The sequence below is a fragment of the Apiospora marii genome (genome assembly GCF_038362585.1).
Source record: "Apiospora marii strain CBS 49790 chromosome Unknown utg000004l_segment0_segment0, whole genome shotgun sequence".
Taxonomy (NCBI): Eukaryota; Fungi; Ascomycota; class Sordariomycetes; order Amphisphaeriales; family Apiosporaceae; genus Apiospora; species Apiospora marii.
Window position 1 is genome coordinate 25,453 of NW_027117375.1, and position 19,686 is coordinate 45,138.

The 19,686-nt window shown below is 52.8% G+C and overlaps 6 protein-coding genes across 6 annotated transcripts; all 6 read left to right on the forward strand.

Moving 5' to 3' along the window:
- Positions 1-85: 85 nt before the first annotated feature.
- PG985_005950 (uncharacterized protein) lies at positions 86-925 on the forward strand (the record flags this gene model as incomplete). Its single annotated transcript, XM_066825719.1, has 2 exons — positions 86-817; positions 878-925. 2 exons carry the CDS (start codon positions 86-88, stop codon positions 923-925), a joined length of 780 nt encoding a protein of 259 aa, XP_066685326.1.
- Positions 926-7,547: 6,622 nt separating this feature from the next.
- PG985_005951 (uncharacterized protein) lies at positions 7,548-9,796 on the forward strand (the record flags this gene model as incomplete). Its single annotated transcript, XM_066825720.1, has 3 exons — positions 7,548-8,159; positions 8,353-8,578; positions 8,655-9,796. The coding sequence occupies 3 exons, from the start codon at positions 7,548-7,550 to the stop codon at positions 9,794-9,796; spliced, it is 1,980 nt and encodes a 659-aa protein (XP_066685327.1).
- Positions 9,797-11,111: 1,315 nt separating this feature from the next.
- PG985_005952 (ThiJ/PfpI family protein) lies at positions 11,112-12,317 on the forward strand (the record flags this gene model as incomplete). The annotated part of the gene is made up of 2 exons (XM_066825721.1): positions 11,112-11,712; positions 12,112-12,317. 2 exons carry the CDS (start codon positions 11,112-11,114, stop codon positions 12,315-12,317), a joined length of 807 nt encoding a protein of 268 aa, XP_066685328.1.
- Positions 12,318-14,046: 1,729 nt separating this feature from the next.
- On the forward strand, positions 14,047-15,709 carry PG985_005953 (FK506-binding protein 4; the record flags this gene model as incomplete). Its single annotated transcript, XM_066825722.1, has 4 exons — positions 14,047-14,145; positions 14,260-14,712; positions 14,770-15,445; positions 15,504-15,709. The coding sequence occupies 4 exons, from the start codon at positions 14,047-14,049 to the stop codon at positions 15,707-15,709; spliced, it is 1,434 nt and encodes a 477-aa protein (XP_066685329.1).
- A 1,173-nt stretch (positions 15,710-16,882) lies between these two features.
- PG985_005954 (kinase domain-containing protein) lies at positions 16,883-17,913 on the forward strand (the record flags this gene model as incomplete). The annotated part of the gene is made up of 2 exons (XM_066825723.1): positions 16,883-16,894; positions 17,122-17,913. The coding sequence occupies 2 exons, from the start codon at positions 16,883-16,885 to the stop codon at positions 17,911-17,913; spliced, it is 804 nt and encodes a 267-aa protein (XP_066685330.1).
- Positions 17,914-18,375: 462 nt separating this feature from the next.
- On the forward strand, positions 18,376-19,608 carry PG985_005955 (kinase-like domain-containing protein; the record flags this gene model as incomplete). The annotated part of the gene is made up of 1 exon (XM_066825724.1): positions 18,376-19,608. The coding sequence occupies one exon, from the start codon at positions 18,376-18,378 to the stop codon at positions 19,606-19,608; it is 1,233 nt and encodes a 410-aa protein (XP_066685331.1).
- Between the last annotated feature and the right edge of the window lie 78 nt (positions 19,609-19,686).

Genomic DNA, 19,686 nt, shown 5'->3' on the forward strand with positions numbered 1-19,686 from the left:
GGGACAGCTTCTTACCAATTTCCTTCTACACGAACAGAGTACCGCCTTGCAACATCACACACGCACACACGCGCACTCAGGCGCAATGCCGACCGCCGATATGGTGACAGACCACAATCTGGTGTCGGTCCTTGACACGTCGCGTGACGCGCGCCAGCAAGCCCTCGCCCTCGTTGATCAAATCTCAGCGATTGGACCGCTTGAGAGTGCCTCTGCCGCAGACCAAGCCGAAATCTCAAAGCAGCAGAAGCTGCTAATCACCAGTCTCGCCCGGCTTCGGGGCTTGCACCGCTCCGCACAATTCAAAGGCCGGCACGTTAAGCAAGAGACGGCCGGTGCGCGTCAGGAAGTCGATCGTCTGCATCTCTCGCTACAAAATCTATATTACGAACAACGGCATCTGCAAGGGGAAATCGCGGCTTGCGAGTCGTATGAGTCAGTAGTCACCAAAGCTTCTACACTTATCCACCATTCGTCCACTGCGACGTCAAGCGACAATCCACCGCCGGGCAAAGTTGCCTATACCCTTGACGCTACTCAGCTTGCGCATGAGCTAATCCAGTTGCAAAACAGCCACACTTACCAGCAGCTCCCCCTAATACCCGTCGAAGAGTTTCTTGCGGCTAAGCCGGAGCATGCGAACGACGACGAAAATGCTTTGATGATTGCTCGGATCGAGCACGAACGCATCGAGCGCGAGACCCTAGAGCAAAAACGCATGGAGCTCCTGAAACGGAAGCAGAAGCTCATCGCCGACAATAAAAAGCGAAAAGATGACCTTGCTAACCTGGATAAGGAGCTCGAGAAATTCATTGACGTGCGTACCCTCACGATGGCCACTGGCTTTACTGTGTATTTGTGCTTACGGATTGTACAGGCGGCAAAACCCATACAGAAGCTCTTTGAAAAAAATATTTCATCATGAGTCTTCAGTTCTCACGACAAACCGTACAAAGGAAAGTCATTGCCTTACATTTGGCGAGCCGGATTCCAGGAAGACCATCGACGACTCTCCGGCTAAGCATCCTTGTATAACGATAAAATGCAGTGCTGTTATACGCACCAAAACCCATGGTTGCAACGATAGTCGGCACTGTAGCCATGCTCGGTAGAACGCGAAATTGGTCACTCGGTAGCAGAGCGTGCTCTCGCCCGGGTTTCGGGTGAAACTCATTGTTTGGTGCGACCATGGCCTATTTGAACACAGGAACAATCCACTTCCACAAGCAGGCACACCTGGCCCGTGTTTGTATTGCGAGTATGCCTTGCTCCCTGTTGGGAAGAGGGGCGGAATTCATGCCGGAAGGGTTTATGGGGTTTGTCTGGTGCAAGCTCGACGATGGTTTGACGGTGGATTATGGGGATGGATGCCGGTCTTTCGGTATCTATCCGTCACGCATCAAGCCATTTCTGGTAGGAGAGGAAGAGCTCCGGATCACTTGGCATACAGCCAAGAACCGAGAATCTCCGGAGCTACATTCAATGATGTTCGTACTCGACTCAGCCCTCGCTAGGTTCTTGAAAGGTCGGTGTGCACCAAGTGAGGGAGCGACGAGATATCGGCAGCTGGTGGTATCTGATAGTGCTTAGACGAGAGAATGGAAATGCCGGACGGTCACCAGGCTAGCAGCCACTCATTGGTGTTTTGAGGGGATCTTGGATCCGTCCAGCGCACAAGATGGAGTTGGCATATTTGCAATGACACACATGCCCATCACATGGATACCTGATTCGAGGTGGTGATGGGACGCTCTGATCAGTTGAATATGTATGTATGTCCTGCCCAGCAACCAAGTGCAAGATACGGTAAGTCCTGCTGATCCGACTCGAATAAGTCGAGCGGTGTCGAATGATTCGACCACGTGCTAAATACTGCCTCTGGATTTAGCGAGTCTTGAGGGAGAATCGTCATCGTACCTAACTCTGAAAAGGGATAGGAGCGTGTGGAGAGTCTTGGATCTAGTGCCCAGACATACAGCATGCTCCCAACCACGGCTAGTAGTACATATGACAATGTATGTAGGTATGTACGGTAATGTACAGACGCAACCGGCTGGTGGCTTTTGTCCTCATGCCATGTTCATGGCTAGGGAGATTTATTCATTCATTCCAGACGACACATGCCTCTTGGAGGGGATAGCTAGACGTACTGTACTGGCCGAATCGGGCAAGCCGTTAGATCAAGACTTACAAGCAGTGGCCCGGGTGCCGACCCGCCCGACGCTCTGAATACGACCCCAGGTGCCTTAGGCTGGTCATGCCAATCCGCCTCGCGCGCGCGCCGGGACGCATTGTCGGGAGGTAATGTCGAGCTGCCATCGGAATCTGCCTTAGCCACGATCTAGTCTTCTGATCTAGTCCCAGCGTCGACGGACGACGGACGAGAGGCCAGTCAGCCAGTCGAGCTAGAAACCTTGCGGGTAATGAAGGGTTGTCAGCGTGTTACCGAAAACAACAAGCTCTCATGTTTTCCCTCTCTACCGTTTGATTAGCCCCATCCAATTTGCAACCGAGGGAATTTTTGGGCGAATCAGATCCGCGGGTTAAGCACGATGGCGGATCGAATTTGGGGAGATGAAATTAGCTAGCACATCTCGTGGGTCGTGGGCATGCTGCAAACTGGGGTAAATGAAGGAGTGGAATGTTTTCCTTATTTCATTTATGATTTAGATAATAACAACATATTTTTTTTGTTCACGTCTGCCCGATTGCAGGATTCGCACAATCTTAGGACAAACTCGATGTTTTCCTCGGTCTCGGGCTCGGTTCTCCCTTGCTTATGAGGTAATGTAGCTAGTGCGCGCAAGGGAATCTGTCCTTATCCCCATAGTTCCCAGTGTCAGTCCCCTTTCCGTTCAATTCTTGTGGCTGGGTAACGTTGGCTGCCTCTTTTTTTTTTTCTTGTCCCTCTCCTCCTGGCAGTGTGACATGAATCAAACTAAACCCGCAGCATCTCTGACACACTGAGACCATTGGATATAGCGCAACGCAACGCAACATGCAGATCCCAAATCCCCAACATGAGTAGTGTCACTAAATCTAGGCAGACGAGTTATTCTTGGAGGAGGACGGAGTTTCTAGGAGTTCTTTTGCAGGCAGCCGTTTAGCAGAAGTGGGCACCTGGATCTTTTTTTTTTTTTTTTGACCCCCTCTCTCTCTCTCCATCATTATTCTTACTGGAATCCTTCTGCAGCATGCAGGGCGGATGCGATGCCATTACTGGTTGGTCTCGCGGCGTTCGTTGCCTTAGTATGTAGCGAAGTACGTCGAAGGAATCCCACAATACAAACCCCTAAAAATACCACACTCCACAGGTTTGGGCACTGCTCGCAGCGAGGCTCCTTTGACGTCTCCATAGCTATGCATTGTATATTGTATAGTGCCCAGTGTAATTGGAAAGGAGAAACGGCATAGCAAATATTCTGCCACCCCTTTGTTGATGATGCAGCTGTCCGATTGAAATCGGCCATTACGCGTGGACAGCAACGAAGTGCGGGACCTCGCAGTCGCAGATGGCCACAATGCAGGTGTGAGGTGCTGTGTGCCCCAGGACGTGTTGATCAAAGCACTGCCAAGCCGAATGCTTTTGTCGCAAAGCGATACCGACCCTCTGGCGAACCAAAAAGCGAAGCCCAATGATAGCCGCCAGCGAGCGGCGGTGGGATGGTGGACGGATGAGAACCCCAGGTGGCTAAGTCACCGCAAAGCCACTCCAAGAAGCTTGGCCGCTTGGCCTACGTCGGTCAGCCAGAGTTGCATGCATGTGTGATGTCGAAGTGCAGTAGTGAGATCCCACAACCCAATCCCATTGAATTCGAAAGGAGCAAGCAGTGGCACTGGGCATGGGATCCGTACCCACAGGGTCCTGAGTGGGCATGGCGGGCATGGCGGGCTCGCGGTGGGTGTGTGATACATGCACATAGTGCCAGCTTGGCATGTCGACATACTGTATCAACTGTCCACTATTCGACACGGTGAACCAAGACAGATAGCCATCGGCTATAGCAAACATTTGGATCGCCAAGCAGAACTACTACTATCGCGACGACTATATCGTTATTAGTCATGCTAGTTCCCACTAGACGACGCAAATCCATGGGAGCTATAGAATACCGAGATGGGCGCGCACTTGATAGTGCTCTAATAGTAATGCCGTGAGTGGAACATCCATGTGAAAGGAGTACATGGCGTACATGCATAACAAGGCTTCGAGGCCAAGCACTTGAGCGACCGTCGCGGCATGGAAACGCAGGCGAAGGCTGAATGAGATAAAGAGGACGACATGCTTGCAGGATATAATGATACCCTTTCCTCACTACTGAAATCGTGATGGACAATTTGAGAATAGGGCATACAGTAATGTAATGTAGGGACCCCCACTTGGCCCAAACGGCCCTTACTAAATACTATTAATGTCCGCTTGCATTGCATGCAGTTTGAAGGTAATGTGTTAATGTACATTAGATTGTGGGCTGGCCTAGAATTGGGCAATGAAACAGGCGGGCCAACGCGCACATGCACTCGTTCTCGCTGCATTGTCGCAGCCCTCCTTCATTACACCTTACAAGAAACGAGAGAGGGAACACAGGAGGAGCAACGAACAGACATCATCATCCAGCAGTAGCATCACATCACCCGATGGTCCGCAGCCGACACTGCTCAGCCTGCCAGCCTACATGGATACGGCTACCGGAGGGATTCTGGCGTTGTAACAATGACGGCAGTACGGATACACCTTCTGACAACGCCTGACAGGGCCAGTACGCAGCACCGGCATGGCAAGATTAGTAGACGGCCGGGCGCCGAGGAAGACGAGACAACTGTCAGAGCATGTCGACCGCGCACAACCTCGGCGTGGTGCCAGCATCTGGGGTGGTTGTCTCTGCTGATCATGGTTGATCTTGAACCTCGCAACATCTGTAAGTGGTGCTGAGGAGTGCGCCCCCCTCCCCTTACCTGTTCGCTTCAAAATAGAAGTCGCTTGCATATATGGCTTGGTGGTGGGTGGCTCATCCCTCCCTACACGCGAGCTTGCGCTTGCTAGGGGCACAGCCAAGTGCCAAGGATACTTGTCTGCCCGGCACCCTAAATTGGCCTGTCTGCCTTACGGCTCTCGTCAGCAAAAGGACAGGCTATCGTGACTGTTCCCTCTGGTTGATGACACTTGCTCTGGATTGCCACACTACGCGTACGTACGCAGTTGAGGCTATACCATTGATTCGGAGTGAGAGTGACCAGTTGGTGATGAGGTATGATCCCGCTTGCGTGCCACAACCGCATCGAGGCACCCTATCAATTGCGCTGGAGACCGAAAACGTCATACCGGCGCGTCAGCACACCGTAACCGAGCTGATGGCAAGCCAGTCAGCCAACAAAGGCGCGGAATCTGTAACCGCGGGGGTGAGGGGGGGCCATGTATGAAGTTGGGGCTGGTATCATATTGTCAGTTCACTCACAGGAGGCTGCAGCAACTCAGCAGCAGCAGCAACAGCAACAGCAACAGCAACAGCAGTTTTTCTTTAGTTGTCAGGAACCAAGCTTTGGTCGCCCAGTCTGAACTCCGTGATTGGCTGTCGCAGCAAGGGGGCGGAGGGCTCGTTCATTTCATTCCATCCATCTGCAGTCGCCAAACGACCCGACCGCGGATCCCGAAAACGACAAGAAACCTTATTACTGGGGAATTTCGCTTGCGGTGGCATGATGATACTTGTGCATGCTTCTGCTTTTGCTTCTGCTTTTGCTTCTGCTGCAAACACTTTCATTGTTCTTCATACGGCACGAAGCGGCCTTGGCCCCAAAAGATTGGATAAGTCAGTCTGTAGCAGGTAGGCTAAGGTTGTTTTAGGGGACGTCAATCACTGCCAGAAAACAAAACAGACGGGGCTCGGCCGCCCCCCATGTTCCAAATCACCTTAAGCACGCCCAAGTATGAATGCTGGCATAAACATACCTGATTGCTGTGTCCAGGCTGGTGCAAACAATACAGTGCGTGCATACTGTACAGTGTCATTTATTTAGCGTTTTAGTGAGATAGACCCCCCCCCTACCACCAACAGGCGGCTGTGGCACGCTAGAGAAATAAGCCAACACCTCTCCTCAACATCCCAGTTCGCTCAATGCTAATGCCAGCAGCAACAGCAGAATAGCAGCAAGCAGAAGCAGCGAAAGAGAGACCATATCACCCTGCCCATACCTGCCGCATGGCTATGGCAACCGTAGCAAAGTTTAAAAAAAAAAAAAAAAGAAGAAGAAGAAGAAGAAGAAGAAGAGTCCACCTCATCCTCCAAGTAAGTCCATGAATCAATCGTCTCAAGGGTGTCCCCTTTTCATCGTTTCCGTACGGCTTCGACTACAACTACAGCTAAACAACAACTAAAACTACCACCATACCCGACCGCCCTCCCCGACCGACAGAACAACAGCTAACCTCGGAGCGCGTGAGCAGGAAAAAAGAAGAAGAAAAACAGGGACCCCGTCTCCAGCTTATCCTTCATTCCCGTAATAATTATCCCCTTTTGGGCACCCCGTTCTGTCGTCTACATATTCAAATTTCCCTGTGCCCCCCCTGCTACGTTCCTAGCTGTGGAACCAGTAAGAACATCGATTGCAAGCAGAGTTACTCTCCACGACGGTACCTGCCAGTCAGCCCCCCCAATTTTAATTATTGCCTGCCTGCCTGCCTACCTACCTACCTACCTACCTACCGCGTGCGTGCTACTTGGCCCAATACCGCGCGCGACAGAGGGAGTGCAATTGAAGAATTAACTTCGACGCGCGTGTCAACCTGGAACTTGCAGGTGTTTCTCCAGAAAGGGAAGATATAGCGACGAAAACGAGAGGCGAGGTTGGAGCCGAGAACGCACGACTCAGACTCCAATTCCATCCATCATCAGTTTCCTATCCATCTCCAGCGGCCCGACAGACAAGACAGAAAAAGACGCCCGCGCCGCTTTGAAAAGCCTGCATAGTGCAGCCAGAGTGCAGAGTGCAGAGTGCAGAGAAGGACCGCAACCAACGAACACCGCCCGCTCCAGCCCAGACAAAAAATAGCCTGCACAAATATCCCCATCCCCTAAGAAACTAGCCTGGCGAGCCTGGGTCCTGCGCCCCGATTTCCTGCGTACTAAGAGCGAGTACATGCCTCCCCCTCTAGCCGCACTGGGATTGATCTGGATCTTGAACTGGGCCGCACCCTCGAGCAGTCGGTTTGTACCTACGAAACGGCGAATTACCACCCCTACCTCACATACAACCCACACCTTGTTTCCTCCCCGTCCCTATCATTTCCCGTACCAACTGCTCGATTTACTGCGCTCTCTCCCCTCCACATTCCATTTCTTTTCTCTCTCTCTATCTCCCGCTACTGCCTGTACTGTCTGTACTAGACCGTAGGTAATCAACACGCCGGCTTCCTCCTTCTGTGTGGTCTCTTCCGCTCCTTTTACCATTCCCTTGACCATCACCACAGCTTGTCGCGCGTCGAGCCTACCTACCTCGCAAACCCCTTCTGCCGGACACGCACAACGCCAACACCACATCTTGCCGCCATGACTATCTTCGGCTGGTGCACGCGGCGTGCAGGAGGGCTGGCTATGCTGGCTACCATCTCCCTGAGCTACTGGGTCATCACACGAGAAGCCGCGACGCCGGGTTTGGGCTACATCAAGTACTGGCAGTCGAGCTCGCTGGGCATCGCTGGCTCTTCTGTAGCCTCTGCTGACGCGGCCGCTGGTACCACGGGAGCCGGATTATGGACCGCCGTTTTCGCCTACTACTGCCTCTTCATCCACGTACTCGTCACCTGTTTCCCGATTCGCTCCTGCTGGTCCATCTTCGATCTCACCCGGAGCTTGAAGAAAATGGCGCGCAGCAAGGCTCTTCGGGACATCAAGATGTCCCACCATCGACGACGAGGCTCCTCTACATCGCTCTCTAGCTCCGAGACGTTGACCTCTTCCCGAGATGGATCCGCATTCTCCTCGAGCACTAGCAGCGAAGCTGGCGATTTCGAACTCGATATGTATACTGATGGCGATGTTACCGACACCGACAACGTCATCCACGCCATTGTTATCCCCAACTACAAGGAGGAAGTCGATATTTTACGGGAAACATTGGAAGTTCTTGCATCTCATCCCCAAGCACGATATACGTATGATGTAAGTTTACCTCCCAGCTGGTTCACGCAGCGCTGCACCTTCCTCACCATTAGCGACGACGACGACGACCGATAATACACGCTACTGTCTGCGACATACGCCGCAGAGGTGGGGGATAATCAATTGGAGTTGCTCTGGTCGCACAGGTGGCCGCATGAACGCAATTGGGCAATTGCTAATAAATCTGTGATAGGTCTACCTCGGCATGGAACAGCGCGAGCACAACGTCGAGCTCAAGGCCATGAACCTGATTCAAGAATTCGCCAAGAAGTTCCGCTCCATCGATTTCACGCTGCATCCTTCTGATATCCCCGGCGAGTCTCCTGGAAAGGGCAGCAACATGGCATGGGCTGCACGCAAACTCAGTGAAAAGTACCCCCTGGCTATGCGAAAGGATGTCATAGTGACAGGAATTGATGGTAAGACGACCCCCACGATGAGGAAAAACCACCCTGTTATCTCGAGGACGAACGACTAATATGGTTTGATAATTAGCCGACAGCCATTTGGCCTCGAACTATTTTGCTCTGCTCACAAGCATGCACTTGTCGCACCCGGAAACCGCCACCACAACCTTATACGCTGCTCCTATCATTTTCGACCGTAACGCGCACAACATCCCCGCCGTCGTCCGTGTTGGCGACATCCTCTGGGCTGGTGCCGGTATGTCTGGCTTGTACAGCGGTTCAACGATTGCTCCTCCTACATCTGTCTACTCCGTCCCGCTTCAGCTGGTCGATCGTGTTGGTGGTTGGGACAGCGATGCTGAGGCTATCGGCGAGGATCTGCACATGTACCTCAAGTGTTTCTTTGCGCTGAATGGCAACCTGACCGTCCGAACTGTGCTCAGCCCGGTGAGCCAAACTAATGTCAAGGGCGACGGGGGCGAGGGTGTTGGCGGAGTCTACAACGACGTGAAGGCACGATACAAGCAGGCCCTGCGCCACATGTGGGGTGCACTCGACTCCGGCTATGCCATCCGCAAATTCGCCGAGGTGTGGCAGGAGAGGAAGCACACTTCCAGAGCTTTCCGCCCGCTTCACATGACCATGAACGACCCCTCTGATGATTATATCCCCCAAATCGATGGCTTGAGCCCGGAACAGACCGTCGAGAGCGGCATCTTCTCCGATGTTACCACGGATACCCTGAAGGACCCCAACTGGGAGCGTATGCTCTACCTGGCCCACCGCATGTTCGAAGCCCATTTCCTGCCCGTGCAGATGACCATTCTGGTTATTGCATCCACTCTGTACACCTGGGTCACGGAAGGAAACTCCGACCCTCACGGACTTGCCTGGATCTTCGATATCTGCAATGTGCTGCGTACCCTTGGTTTCATGGAAGTCGCCTTAAATCTCTTCCTGTACGAAAGGTTCCATAAGGCCAACGTCACCAACCGTGAACGCGAGATGAACGAGGCCGGCATCGCCAAGGGCATGTGCTTCTCGCATCGCAAAGTCAGCCGGAATTTCGTCGACTATTTAATGGTTCCGCTGGTTGCGCCGTTATACGGCGCCATTCCCGGCGCCCAGGCACAAATCTGCCACTTTTGGACACAAGACCTGGTTTACACCGTGAGCAAGAAGGTGACGAGGCAAAGAGCCAAGTCGTTATCAGCCTCGGCCATGGTATAGCGGGGTTGTTCGATCGTGTTTTTGGGTTTGGGTGTATTTCTTGTCTAGGTCGAATTCAGGCAGAGAACTGTGACCATGACCTTTTTGTTTTTTTTTTTCCTTCTTTTCTTTATTCGATTCGCTGCACACCATTTGAAGACCGATCCCGGCGACGTTTAACTCGACCTTTATCGACAACGGCTCCGAGAAGAGTGTAAATAGAGGACATGATGTTGATATGCATGGCATGGCATCGGCATTGGCATTTCTAGATATGGGGGGGTAAACTTATCTGGGCCCTACGGAGTTCTCGGAGCAATTTGCAGGAAAAACGATGATTTCACATCGATCCTGCCGGCATTCGTTTTATACGGCACGAAGGAAGCGAGGCGCCACTGGCGAAACAATCGCACGGATCCATGAGCAACGAGCACGACCAGCTCGACGTAGTCATGCGTGTCCACACGGGCAAGGGGGCTAGCCCGGCAGAGTTCGAAGAGGTTGTGACGCGCTCGAATGGGCAAACACGTCATCGTCTTCGAACTAGCCCTATAATATCTAATACTTGTATAAGAGCAGGAATGCGACGGACAACACTGTTGGCGGCAGCATCGGGATGGATCCATCGAGTGTAATGGAGAGTCTCCCGACAAGTAGCGGAACTGAGGGTTGATCAAGCAAGACCCGGCTGTACAAAGATAAAGAATATCTTGTATCGTTCGAGAACTCGATCTTAGGCAGCCTTTGTGTACATATGCTAAGCTCGTCTCGAGTCGAATTGATAAGACATGAACAAACCACAATACGATGATACATGTTCAATATTCCAAAAGTGTGTGTGTCTCTCTCTGTGTGTGTGTGTGTGTGTGTGTGTGTGAAACCAGATGGATGGAGAAAAGATCAAAGTGAAAATTGTAACCAATAGAAGACTTTTCTGACCAAATCAGCAGGGACTGATAATTCCTTCGAAACGACGACGGTGTTCGCAGGGATCTTGATGTTTGCAGCGAGTAGAAGTGAAGGTGGCATAGCCCAACTCCGAGACTTCACGGAGTTACTATCCGAGCAGCCAATCATCTAACACCATTCCTAGATCCCCACCCCGAGTCACGCTCAAGGCCGAATGCAGCCGGTGATATGAAGCGCACCGTAAAGCTTCGATGCCAGTCTCGAGATATATATAAAACCAGTCTCGTCAACCTGGGAGTCTGATGTGGGCAAACACATTGCATCGCATCAACACTGTTAGTAATACCTACCAAAAGTTACCTCACGTCCTTTCTGTTAAAATTTGGCCTTCCCCTACATTCGCTCTTGGGAGCATATACAACCGATCATGGGCAAGAAGAATGCTGTCCGCATTGGAGTCTTTATACCCACCGAATGCCAACTCCTAGATGCGGCATGCGTCGATATCTTCGGCACCATTTCACACGAATACATGTCGCTGGTCGCGGGTCTCGTACCCCAGGCTGTGATTGACCTCGCGCCGTCGGTGAAGATTTCGTACATCTCCGGGGGGCCTGCCCGTATCACAGAGCCCACGGCCTCCTCGGAAAATGGGGCCGACACCGCCAGCAGCAGAGTGATACCCCTCACGTCGGGCATGAATATCCTGCAGACGCACCACTACGCCGAAGCGGCCGTGGCGCCCGGGCAGCTCGACATCGTGCTCGTGCCGGGGCCGGACCCCAGAACATCGGCTTTCGAGGCCGGCGCCATCGACTGGCTACGGCGCCAGGGCGAGGCCGAGACGACGGATATCCTGTCCGTCTGCACGGGCATCTTCGTTTGCGGCGAGGCGGGCCTACTCAGGGGCAGGACAGCGTGCGGGCCGCGCGGGCTGCAGGACAAGATTCGCGACAGGTTCGGGCCCGACGTCGTCTTGAAGGGTACGGAGCTTCGATGGGTTCAGGACGGCCGGTTTTGGTCGAGTGGTGAGTAGGCGCATCTATTCCCCTTTCATGCTTCCGTCGAAAGGTCGTTCCACCGCACAAAGCCCAAATCGAAACACAAATAAAAAGGTAGACCAGCTCCAGCCAGCATCAGTGGGAAAGCTTTCGGGGTTGACTCTCAGTAACAAGGGCCCGGGGTTGGTGGCTTATATGTGTTCAATGTTGGTGGCGGGCTTACAGGCTAGTGCCCGAGCCTTCCGGAATATCAGATGTTGAGGATCTTTTCCCTTGCTTCTCATTTGTCCACGAGGGCAGTTTTGGGGCCAAAATCTGCGAGCCTTTCCCTCCTTCTTCGCATTTCCCCAATGAACCAACGGAGTGATCAACCCGCTTTCAGATAGCTTGCTGACGACCCGGCCGTTTTTTTCTTGTGTGATGCAGGTGGCGTGACCAATGGGAACGACTTAGTAGCGGCTTATGCCCGGCAATCCAAGCACTTTCCCAGACCGGTCGTCGAGGTGGCCCTCGCCATGACAGACACCGGCGATCGAGCGCAGAGGTACAGCCAAGGTCAGGCGAGCTTCGTCTTGGGCATGGTACGCAACATCCTTGGTGCGGTCTTCCTGGGCTTCTGGCGTCGAAAGTGATGTTGAGGAAGGAGAGAGAGCGAGATAGAGAAAGAGAGTGTGATTTGGGGTAAACCGGAAACAAGTTGGGCATGTAAATGCGGTGTAAGCTTTGTTGGGGGCTGACGGCCGGAAATAGCATGACCTATAGGTTTCTCATGTATCCAATGCCATGATGATGGCTCGTTCACGTACCGCTTGCCGGTAGTTGCATGACGAATAGATTCACGATTGGAGATGCGGTGGGTTGTTGGTGGCGTGACCTACAGCACTAGACAGCCAACTCCTCACCTCGACAGACTTATACAAAAGAAAGCAGCGACCTATGGTGTAAACCAAAGAAAAAAGAAAAAAAGAGAAAAACGAAAAGAAAAGAAAAAAAAAAAAAAAAAAAGAAATTGCTTTAGGCCCTGTTCTGGTTTTGAAACAATAACTTCGCAGGGAAAATCGTATTAACAGCTGCGTACCCCGTCGATTCCCTCGTTGGCCCTCAGCTTATAACTGCCGGGCTCTCGATGCTTGTTTGTAGGATGTAAGGTTGTCCGGAGATCCGCAAATAAGGCCGAACTAGTCGTGATTTAAAAGCACCCGTCCACACGCCCATATATCAAATTCTACTCTAGAAAACATCAATTGAATTTGTCTACGAAACGTCCCTGCCATTTTTAGTTTTTATAGCTGTCAACGCTGGACTAATGAATTATGAAAAACACTAGCAAGACATTGATTGATTTATGCCAGCTTGCTCGCCCATTTGCAACTATCCCACTGTTAAGTGAAATGCTCACCACCGAGAACCGAGTACCACCGGATGCGCTCAGAGGGACGGTGTTCTATTCTATGACAAGATATCCTCAATAGTCAAGATCGCGCCTAAGAACTTTGTCCACATCAAGGGTCTATGGATAGGAATCTAATCTGGTCTGACCCGTTGAACTACAGAGAAACGTCAGATCAGGTCAACCTAGATTGATCAGATCAATTTTGGCAGGCTGAAAATACACGACGAGATGATCAGTTGCAAACGACATCCCACCTTAATTGCCAATTGCAGGCTATTGCCTACCTGCTGGGCGCCTGAGGTTGCACATGGTCCAATCATATGGCGGTGAGCAAACATTCCCGTCGGGATAGATAGAGCAGCAGCAAACACCACTGCAAAGGTTTCGCCTGTACCAGGTAGATACCTGCCTACCTACTTTCAAATCGATTTTTCTTAGAAAGCTCCGGCATAGAAGTTGCTAGTGCCAATGGAGGAGAAAATTTCTGTGATCGTATGTCTTGCCCGAGTCAGGGGTTTGAAGCTCATGTGTATGGAGGGTGATGGGAATGCGAATGCGCAAAGCTGACTGCCAGCCGCCTACCTTCTTGAACGTTTGCTACCTTATGTAATCTGGAGCAAGCAAACAATAATGGATGGACCCTGGACGAAGAAAAAAAAAAAAAAAAAAAAAAAGTCGTCACTGGTCACTGCGGTTACCACCTTGCGCCCAGCCCATCGATAAGACCCAGTTTATACGTGGGTCGAATTTTTTTTGGCAGAGCCTCGAAGATAGAAACCAAAAAAAAAAAAACCGACGAGGCTTCTGCTACCATACCTCTCCATCGTCTCATTGAACATCCTTCTTTTTTCCTCTCTTCCTCCCCCAATCGAGACAAGGAATTCCACCGACAAGATCATTCGCTTACAGCCTGCCTTTTCTATCTACCAATTAATTCTGTAACTGCAGCCTGTCAAGCTCTCTTCACAATGTCTGGAATGAAGACTGTTGCCCTCTATGGCCTGGAGGTTCCTCCGGGAAGCATCCTGATTCCCGCCATGATGGAGGACAGCTTCCCTGATGCTTCTGTAAGTCGACCCATCCTCCTCAATGCCCCCAAGAAGACATGCCCGGAAATGGCGGTTGCGCCCACTTGCGCCCGCTTGCAGTTGCGCAATCCAGTCGACTAACACGATACCTAGTTCCGCATCACCATGGCCGCTCTCGACCCCACCGAAGAGCCTGAGGCTGACGAGGATGGCAAGATCCCTTCCATCCCCCGCTCCACCCTCAAGATCGTTCGCCAGAGGTACCCCGACATGGAGGACGAGGTCGATGATGAATACCTTGAGTCGCTCGTCCGTGGCGGCTCTGACGATGATGAGGAAGACTCCGACGAGGAGGAAGAGGCCAACGGTGGCCCCAGCGACCCCTCCAAGTCTAAGAAGGCCAAGCAAGCTGCTGCCCTGAAGAAGCTTATTGCCGCCGCCCAGGAGGAGTCCGACGAGGAGATGGCCGACGCCAAGACCAACGGCAAGGCCAAGAAGGGCAAGCAGCCCGCCACCTCTGATGACGATGAGGACTCTGACGATGACGAGGATGACGAGGATCTCGACCTTGAGGAGAACGTCATCTGCACTCTCGACACTGAGCGCGTAAGTCATTGAACACGCCCGCGTCCCCCAAATGACCATGTGACTGACCATCAGCAGAACTACCAACAACCCCTTGACATCACCATCAGCCCCGAGGAGAAGGTCTTCTTCATCGTCCAGGGTACCCACACTGTCCACCTCACCGGTAACTACATCGTCGATGCTGATGACTTTGACTCGGATGAGGAGGATGAGGATGAGGATGAGTACGACGACTTCCCCGAGGAGCTGGAGGCCATGTACGGCGAGGGCTCCGACGAGTCAGAGGATGATGAGCTCGATGGTCTTGAGGACCCCCGCGTCATGGAGATCGATGACGACGAGGAGGCTCCCAAGCTGGTCGCCGCCGATTCCAAGAAGGGCAAGAAGCGAGCTGCCGATGAGGAGGCCGAGACTCTCGATTCCCTGATTGCCAAGTCGGATGCCAAGCTCAGCAAGAAGCAGCAGAAGAAGCTGAAGAACAACAAGGGCGACGCCGTCGAGGTTGAGGACAAGGCCGCCAAGGAGTCTCCCAAGGACGCCAAGAAGGTGCAGTTTGCCAAGAACCTCGAGCAGGGTCCCACCGGTCCCGCTGCTGAGAAGGAGAAGGATAACGGCCCCAAGCCTGGTATCAAGGTTGTCCAGGGCGTCACCATCGATGACCGCAAGATCGGTTCCGGTCGTGCCGTGAAGAAGGGCAACAAGGTCGGCGTTCGTTACATCGGCAAGCTCCAAGATGGCAAAGTCTTCGACTGTAAGTTTTCCCCGTTCGTTATGCATAACCGGCTTCATGATCGCTAACCCGCTTCTAGCCAACAAGAAGGGCAAGCCTTTCCAGTTCACTGCCGGCAGTGGCCAGGTCATCCGCGGCTGGGACGTTGGTGTCATGGGCATGTCGGTTGGTGGTGAGCGTCGCCTGACGATCCCTGCCAACCTTGCCTACGGCAGCAAGTCGCAGCCCGGTATCCCCGGCAACTCGACGTTGGTGTTCGATATTAAGCTGCTGGAGATCAAGTAGACTTGATGTTTCCAAAGCTTCTCGCGCGGTGTAAATACAATGGGTGCGGCGTTAATGATGTCAGCGTGCCCATTTCCTCGACGGATGCCCATCTGGGGCTGTACTCTATTCCATGGCGGCTGTCTCGATGGACAGCCGGATATCTGGGCGTCATAATTTCCTTGTCACTATTCACGATTTTCCTACCAACAAACCCTGCGCTGTGTTAAGGTCTCCGACCTGCGCGGGTCTGCGAGGATCCGGTCCCGAGGACACGGTAGGCAGACATTGTCACAAGGGATGACGAGCTCTGCATTGCATTAAAGGCGTATGAAAAGTTGCTTTTTGGGGTCTGGGTTTCTCTTACTCGTGCTTGGTATTTTCCTTGCCTTGTTTCCTCGGCTAGTGCAGATAGATTCAGACCAAGAATTAATCAATTACCTGCCGTGTAATATCGTTTCACATCTGTTTTCCCAATTGCAGTGTAGACAGTCTACCTAGGCTCAAATTTAAATGGTATCAAGTACTTGGGCATCTGACGTGAGTCGAGACTGCGTGCGCAGTGTCGGCTGGTCTCCTGGTGGACGGCTTTTGATGGCGGAGGGAGGAACGACCAAGAAACACTTGTACAAGCCTGGCACTGAAGGCAAGGACAACATTGAAGCGACTGCTTCCCTACATGGCATTGGCTTGCCCCTTGCATCCTTAGACGCCCTTGGCAACTAAGTCAAGTAGGAAGGTGCTGACTGGGACCCATTACTCCCAAATCGTGATATCTGAAATAAACCATGAGTAAGTAAGCATGATGCTCTCCCGCCCTTCTAATCAAACGAACATCCATCTTGCGATTCTCCGCTGCTACGGAGTCAGCAGGATTGCGGTTTTTTTCTTTATCAACGCCCATCTGTCATTTTATACAGTCGTTATTGTCAACAGTATTGTTCAGCCGCAACGCCTTAACTGCGTAGGCCGTCCCATGATCGACTGTAGCCATGAAACGCAACACTGCTGCGCTCAGCAGCCGCCCGCAAGTAGATTCGCAGGCAGTCGAATCCTCCTCGTCATTGTCTGCGACGGGCGAGCCACCCAGGAAGCTGCAACGGCAAGGCTCGAGGATCAGATCAGTTCTTCGCTCCCTGACAAACAGTGGTAAGTACCCGCCCGTCTTGCAATCAGGGTGCAAGGCCTAATCCAATGCCGCATCAGGTACTTCATGGCCTGAACGTGCCAGTCCTCAGCCCAATGCGCCGTCGCCAGTATTCGAAAAAAAGCCAACGTATGATCAAGACGATGGCCTGTTCAAGCGTCTTCCCTTTTCGGGGTTGCAGTCTCCGTTCAAGCCCACCGCCACCATCATCCACCGCAAACCTTCCAAACCAAGATGCTCTATTCGTTCTATGGACAGGCCCCAAGAACAAGATGTGCCACCGTAGTTCAGTGGCCTGGAGAATGGCCTCGGCACTGGCAACCCGGAATCGTCAATATCCAATAGCAACAGCAATAGCAACACAAACTCGAGTGGCAAATACTCAGGGCATCCCATTGAACCCACCGTCACGCCAGCAACCTCGTTAGACTCCAAGGTCTCGTCTCAGGACACCAACTCGGCAGAGAAGAAGCCCAAGGCTGCCAGTGTGCTTCGCCGCGAAGTTGTGCCCGAGCTTGGCTCCAGCCCAGACTCGACGTTGGAGCCAATCGAGGAGACTGCCCTGGATCAACTGTGCCCCACCGTCTTGACCGTCGAGAAGGCCTCGGCTGCCAAGATCTATCTGGAAACCTATTTCAATGAAACACTCGTAAGAAACAGCCCGAGATCCCTACGCCTTCAGCTCCTCGAGGCGGACCTTTGGAGCAGACGCGAGGAGCTCAGTCCGCCCGAGAAGAACTACCGGCATCGCTTGTTCTACAAACAAGAGACGGACCATTTGCGCGAGACACGGGTACTGAAAGCAAAGAGCACCGGTGTGATGAGAGGCTTACACAATGAGCTGGCTGATAATTATGACGTGGTGAAGATTCTGGGCAAAGGCAGCTTTGGTGTGGTCAGGCTGGTCAAGGAGAAGACTGGTAACGGTTTCACCAACCAAACCCCGGCAGACAAGAAGTCAGTCTATGCCATGAAGGTGATCCGGAAGTCTGCAATGCTGCGAACCAGCCAAGAGGGACACTTGAGGGCGGAAAGGGATTTCCTGGTTTCCTCAGAGGGCTCACGATGGTATGCATGAACCTCGAACAGCGGTACGACGATGAAATACACTAACATGGCAGCGTGTAGGATTGTGCCCCTGATCTCGAGCTTCCAAGATACTGCCAATCTGTATCTGGTCATGGAATACATGCCAGGGGGTGACTTCCTCGGTCTACTCATCCGCGAGAATGTGCTGAGTGAGCCAGTGGCCAAGTTCTTCATTGCCGAGATGATTCTTTGCATCGAAGAAGCACACTCTCTGAGTTGGATACACCGTGACATCAAACCGGACAACTTCCTCGTATCAGCTGCGGGCCACCTCAAGATTTCCGATTTTGGCCTCGCCTTCGACGGCCATTGGTCGCACGATACAAGCTACTATCACACACATCGCTACAGCCTTGTGCACAAGCTCGGCCTCACCATTGAGGGCGATGCCGTGGACCGGTCTGAAGGCTTCCAGGGCACGCTCAAATAGGCGCAGAACGTGGCCGAGGCAATGCGGAAGCATGAACGCAAGGTACCAGAAGATGGCTCCCCTGCTGCAGATCCGGAGGAGCCTCTTCTGAATTGGCGCAACCGTTATGGCAATCGACAGTCGGCTCGATCAGTCGTCGGGACGAGCCAGTACATGGCACCCGAAGTCATCCGTGAGGGCGAATACGACGCCAGATGTGATTGGTGGAGTCTCGGTATAATCCTATACGAATGCATCTACGGTCACACCCCTTTCCTGTCGGAAGAGGGCGGTCGTCAGGAGACGAAACGCAACATAGTCAACCACCAGAACACATTCGCCTTTCCGCCACGGCCAGTCGTGTCACGTCGCTGCATGGATCTGATGGCCAGCTTGATACGCGAAAAGGAGAATCGTCTCTGCTCAAAACGCTACCATACACGTGATGCTCAGCCAATTCCCGCCCAGCCTTTCCGTTCGTGTCGTCGTCAGCCGAATCGCGATCATGCTGGCCGGTCGGTCTACTCCCACGATGCCGAAGAAATCAAGGCACATAAATGGTTTCGCGGCATCCCCTGGGACAAACTGCATACGATACAACCGCCGTTTGTGCCAGAGATCTCTAGTCTTGAAGATACACATTATTTCGACGAAGAGGAGCCCATTTCGGACTGGTCGGAATCGCAGCCGGATACCGATTCTTACTCTTTCCCATCCGATGCTGGCCCCGGCATGGGGGATGGTACGGCACTCTCTGCCGCGCATGATCCTGCTCGTCTAATGCATGGATTGACTGCTAACTTGCCTATTCTACAACCTCCTGTAAACCCCATTGTCGCGAACCGGTATCCACGCCGGCTAGAGGCGGTGCAGAGACATTTGGCGGCGTACCCCAAGATGGTGCGCAACATGGTCATGCACTTCGTCGAGACGCCCTACGACTCAACACGGCTGAAGCGCATCGATCGAGAGATTGAGACGCTGACGGCGAACCCGCAGGAGGTGGAACAGCTCAAAAAAGTGGTGCGCACCTACGGGCGCAAGGAGAAGAAGAGACCGCGCGATCGGCTCCTGCGAGATCGGCACACGAAAGGCCTGGTGCTCGAGGTGCGGAAGCAGAGCGCATTTCTGGGCTACACCTGGAAGAGACGGGGCAACAATGTGCTCGGCGATGCTCAAGATGATGCCGTCGGTGGGATGGTGGGCGTCGTAGGGAGCTTGGAGCTGGGAGGTACGCCAGCGGCAGCCTGGCCACCGCGGCGAATCAGATTATAGAGAATGCGTGGGTGATGGCTTCAACAGGCTGGCGGCCCTCGCTCTGTGACGAGGAGATCTACAACGGGTGGGATGGTC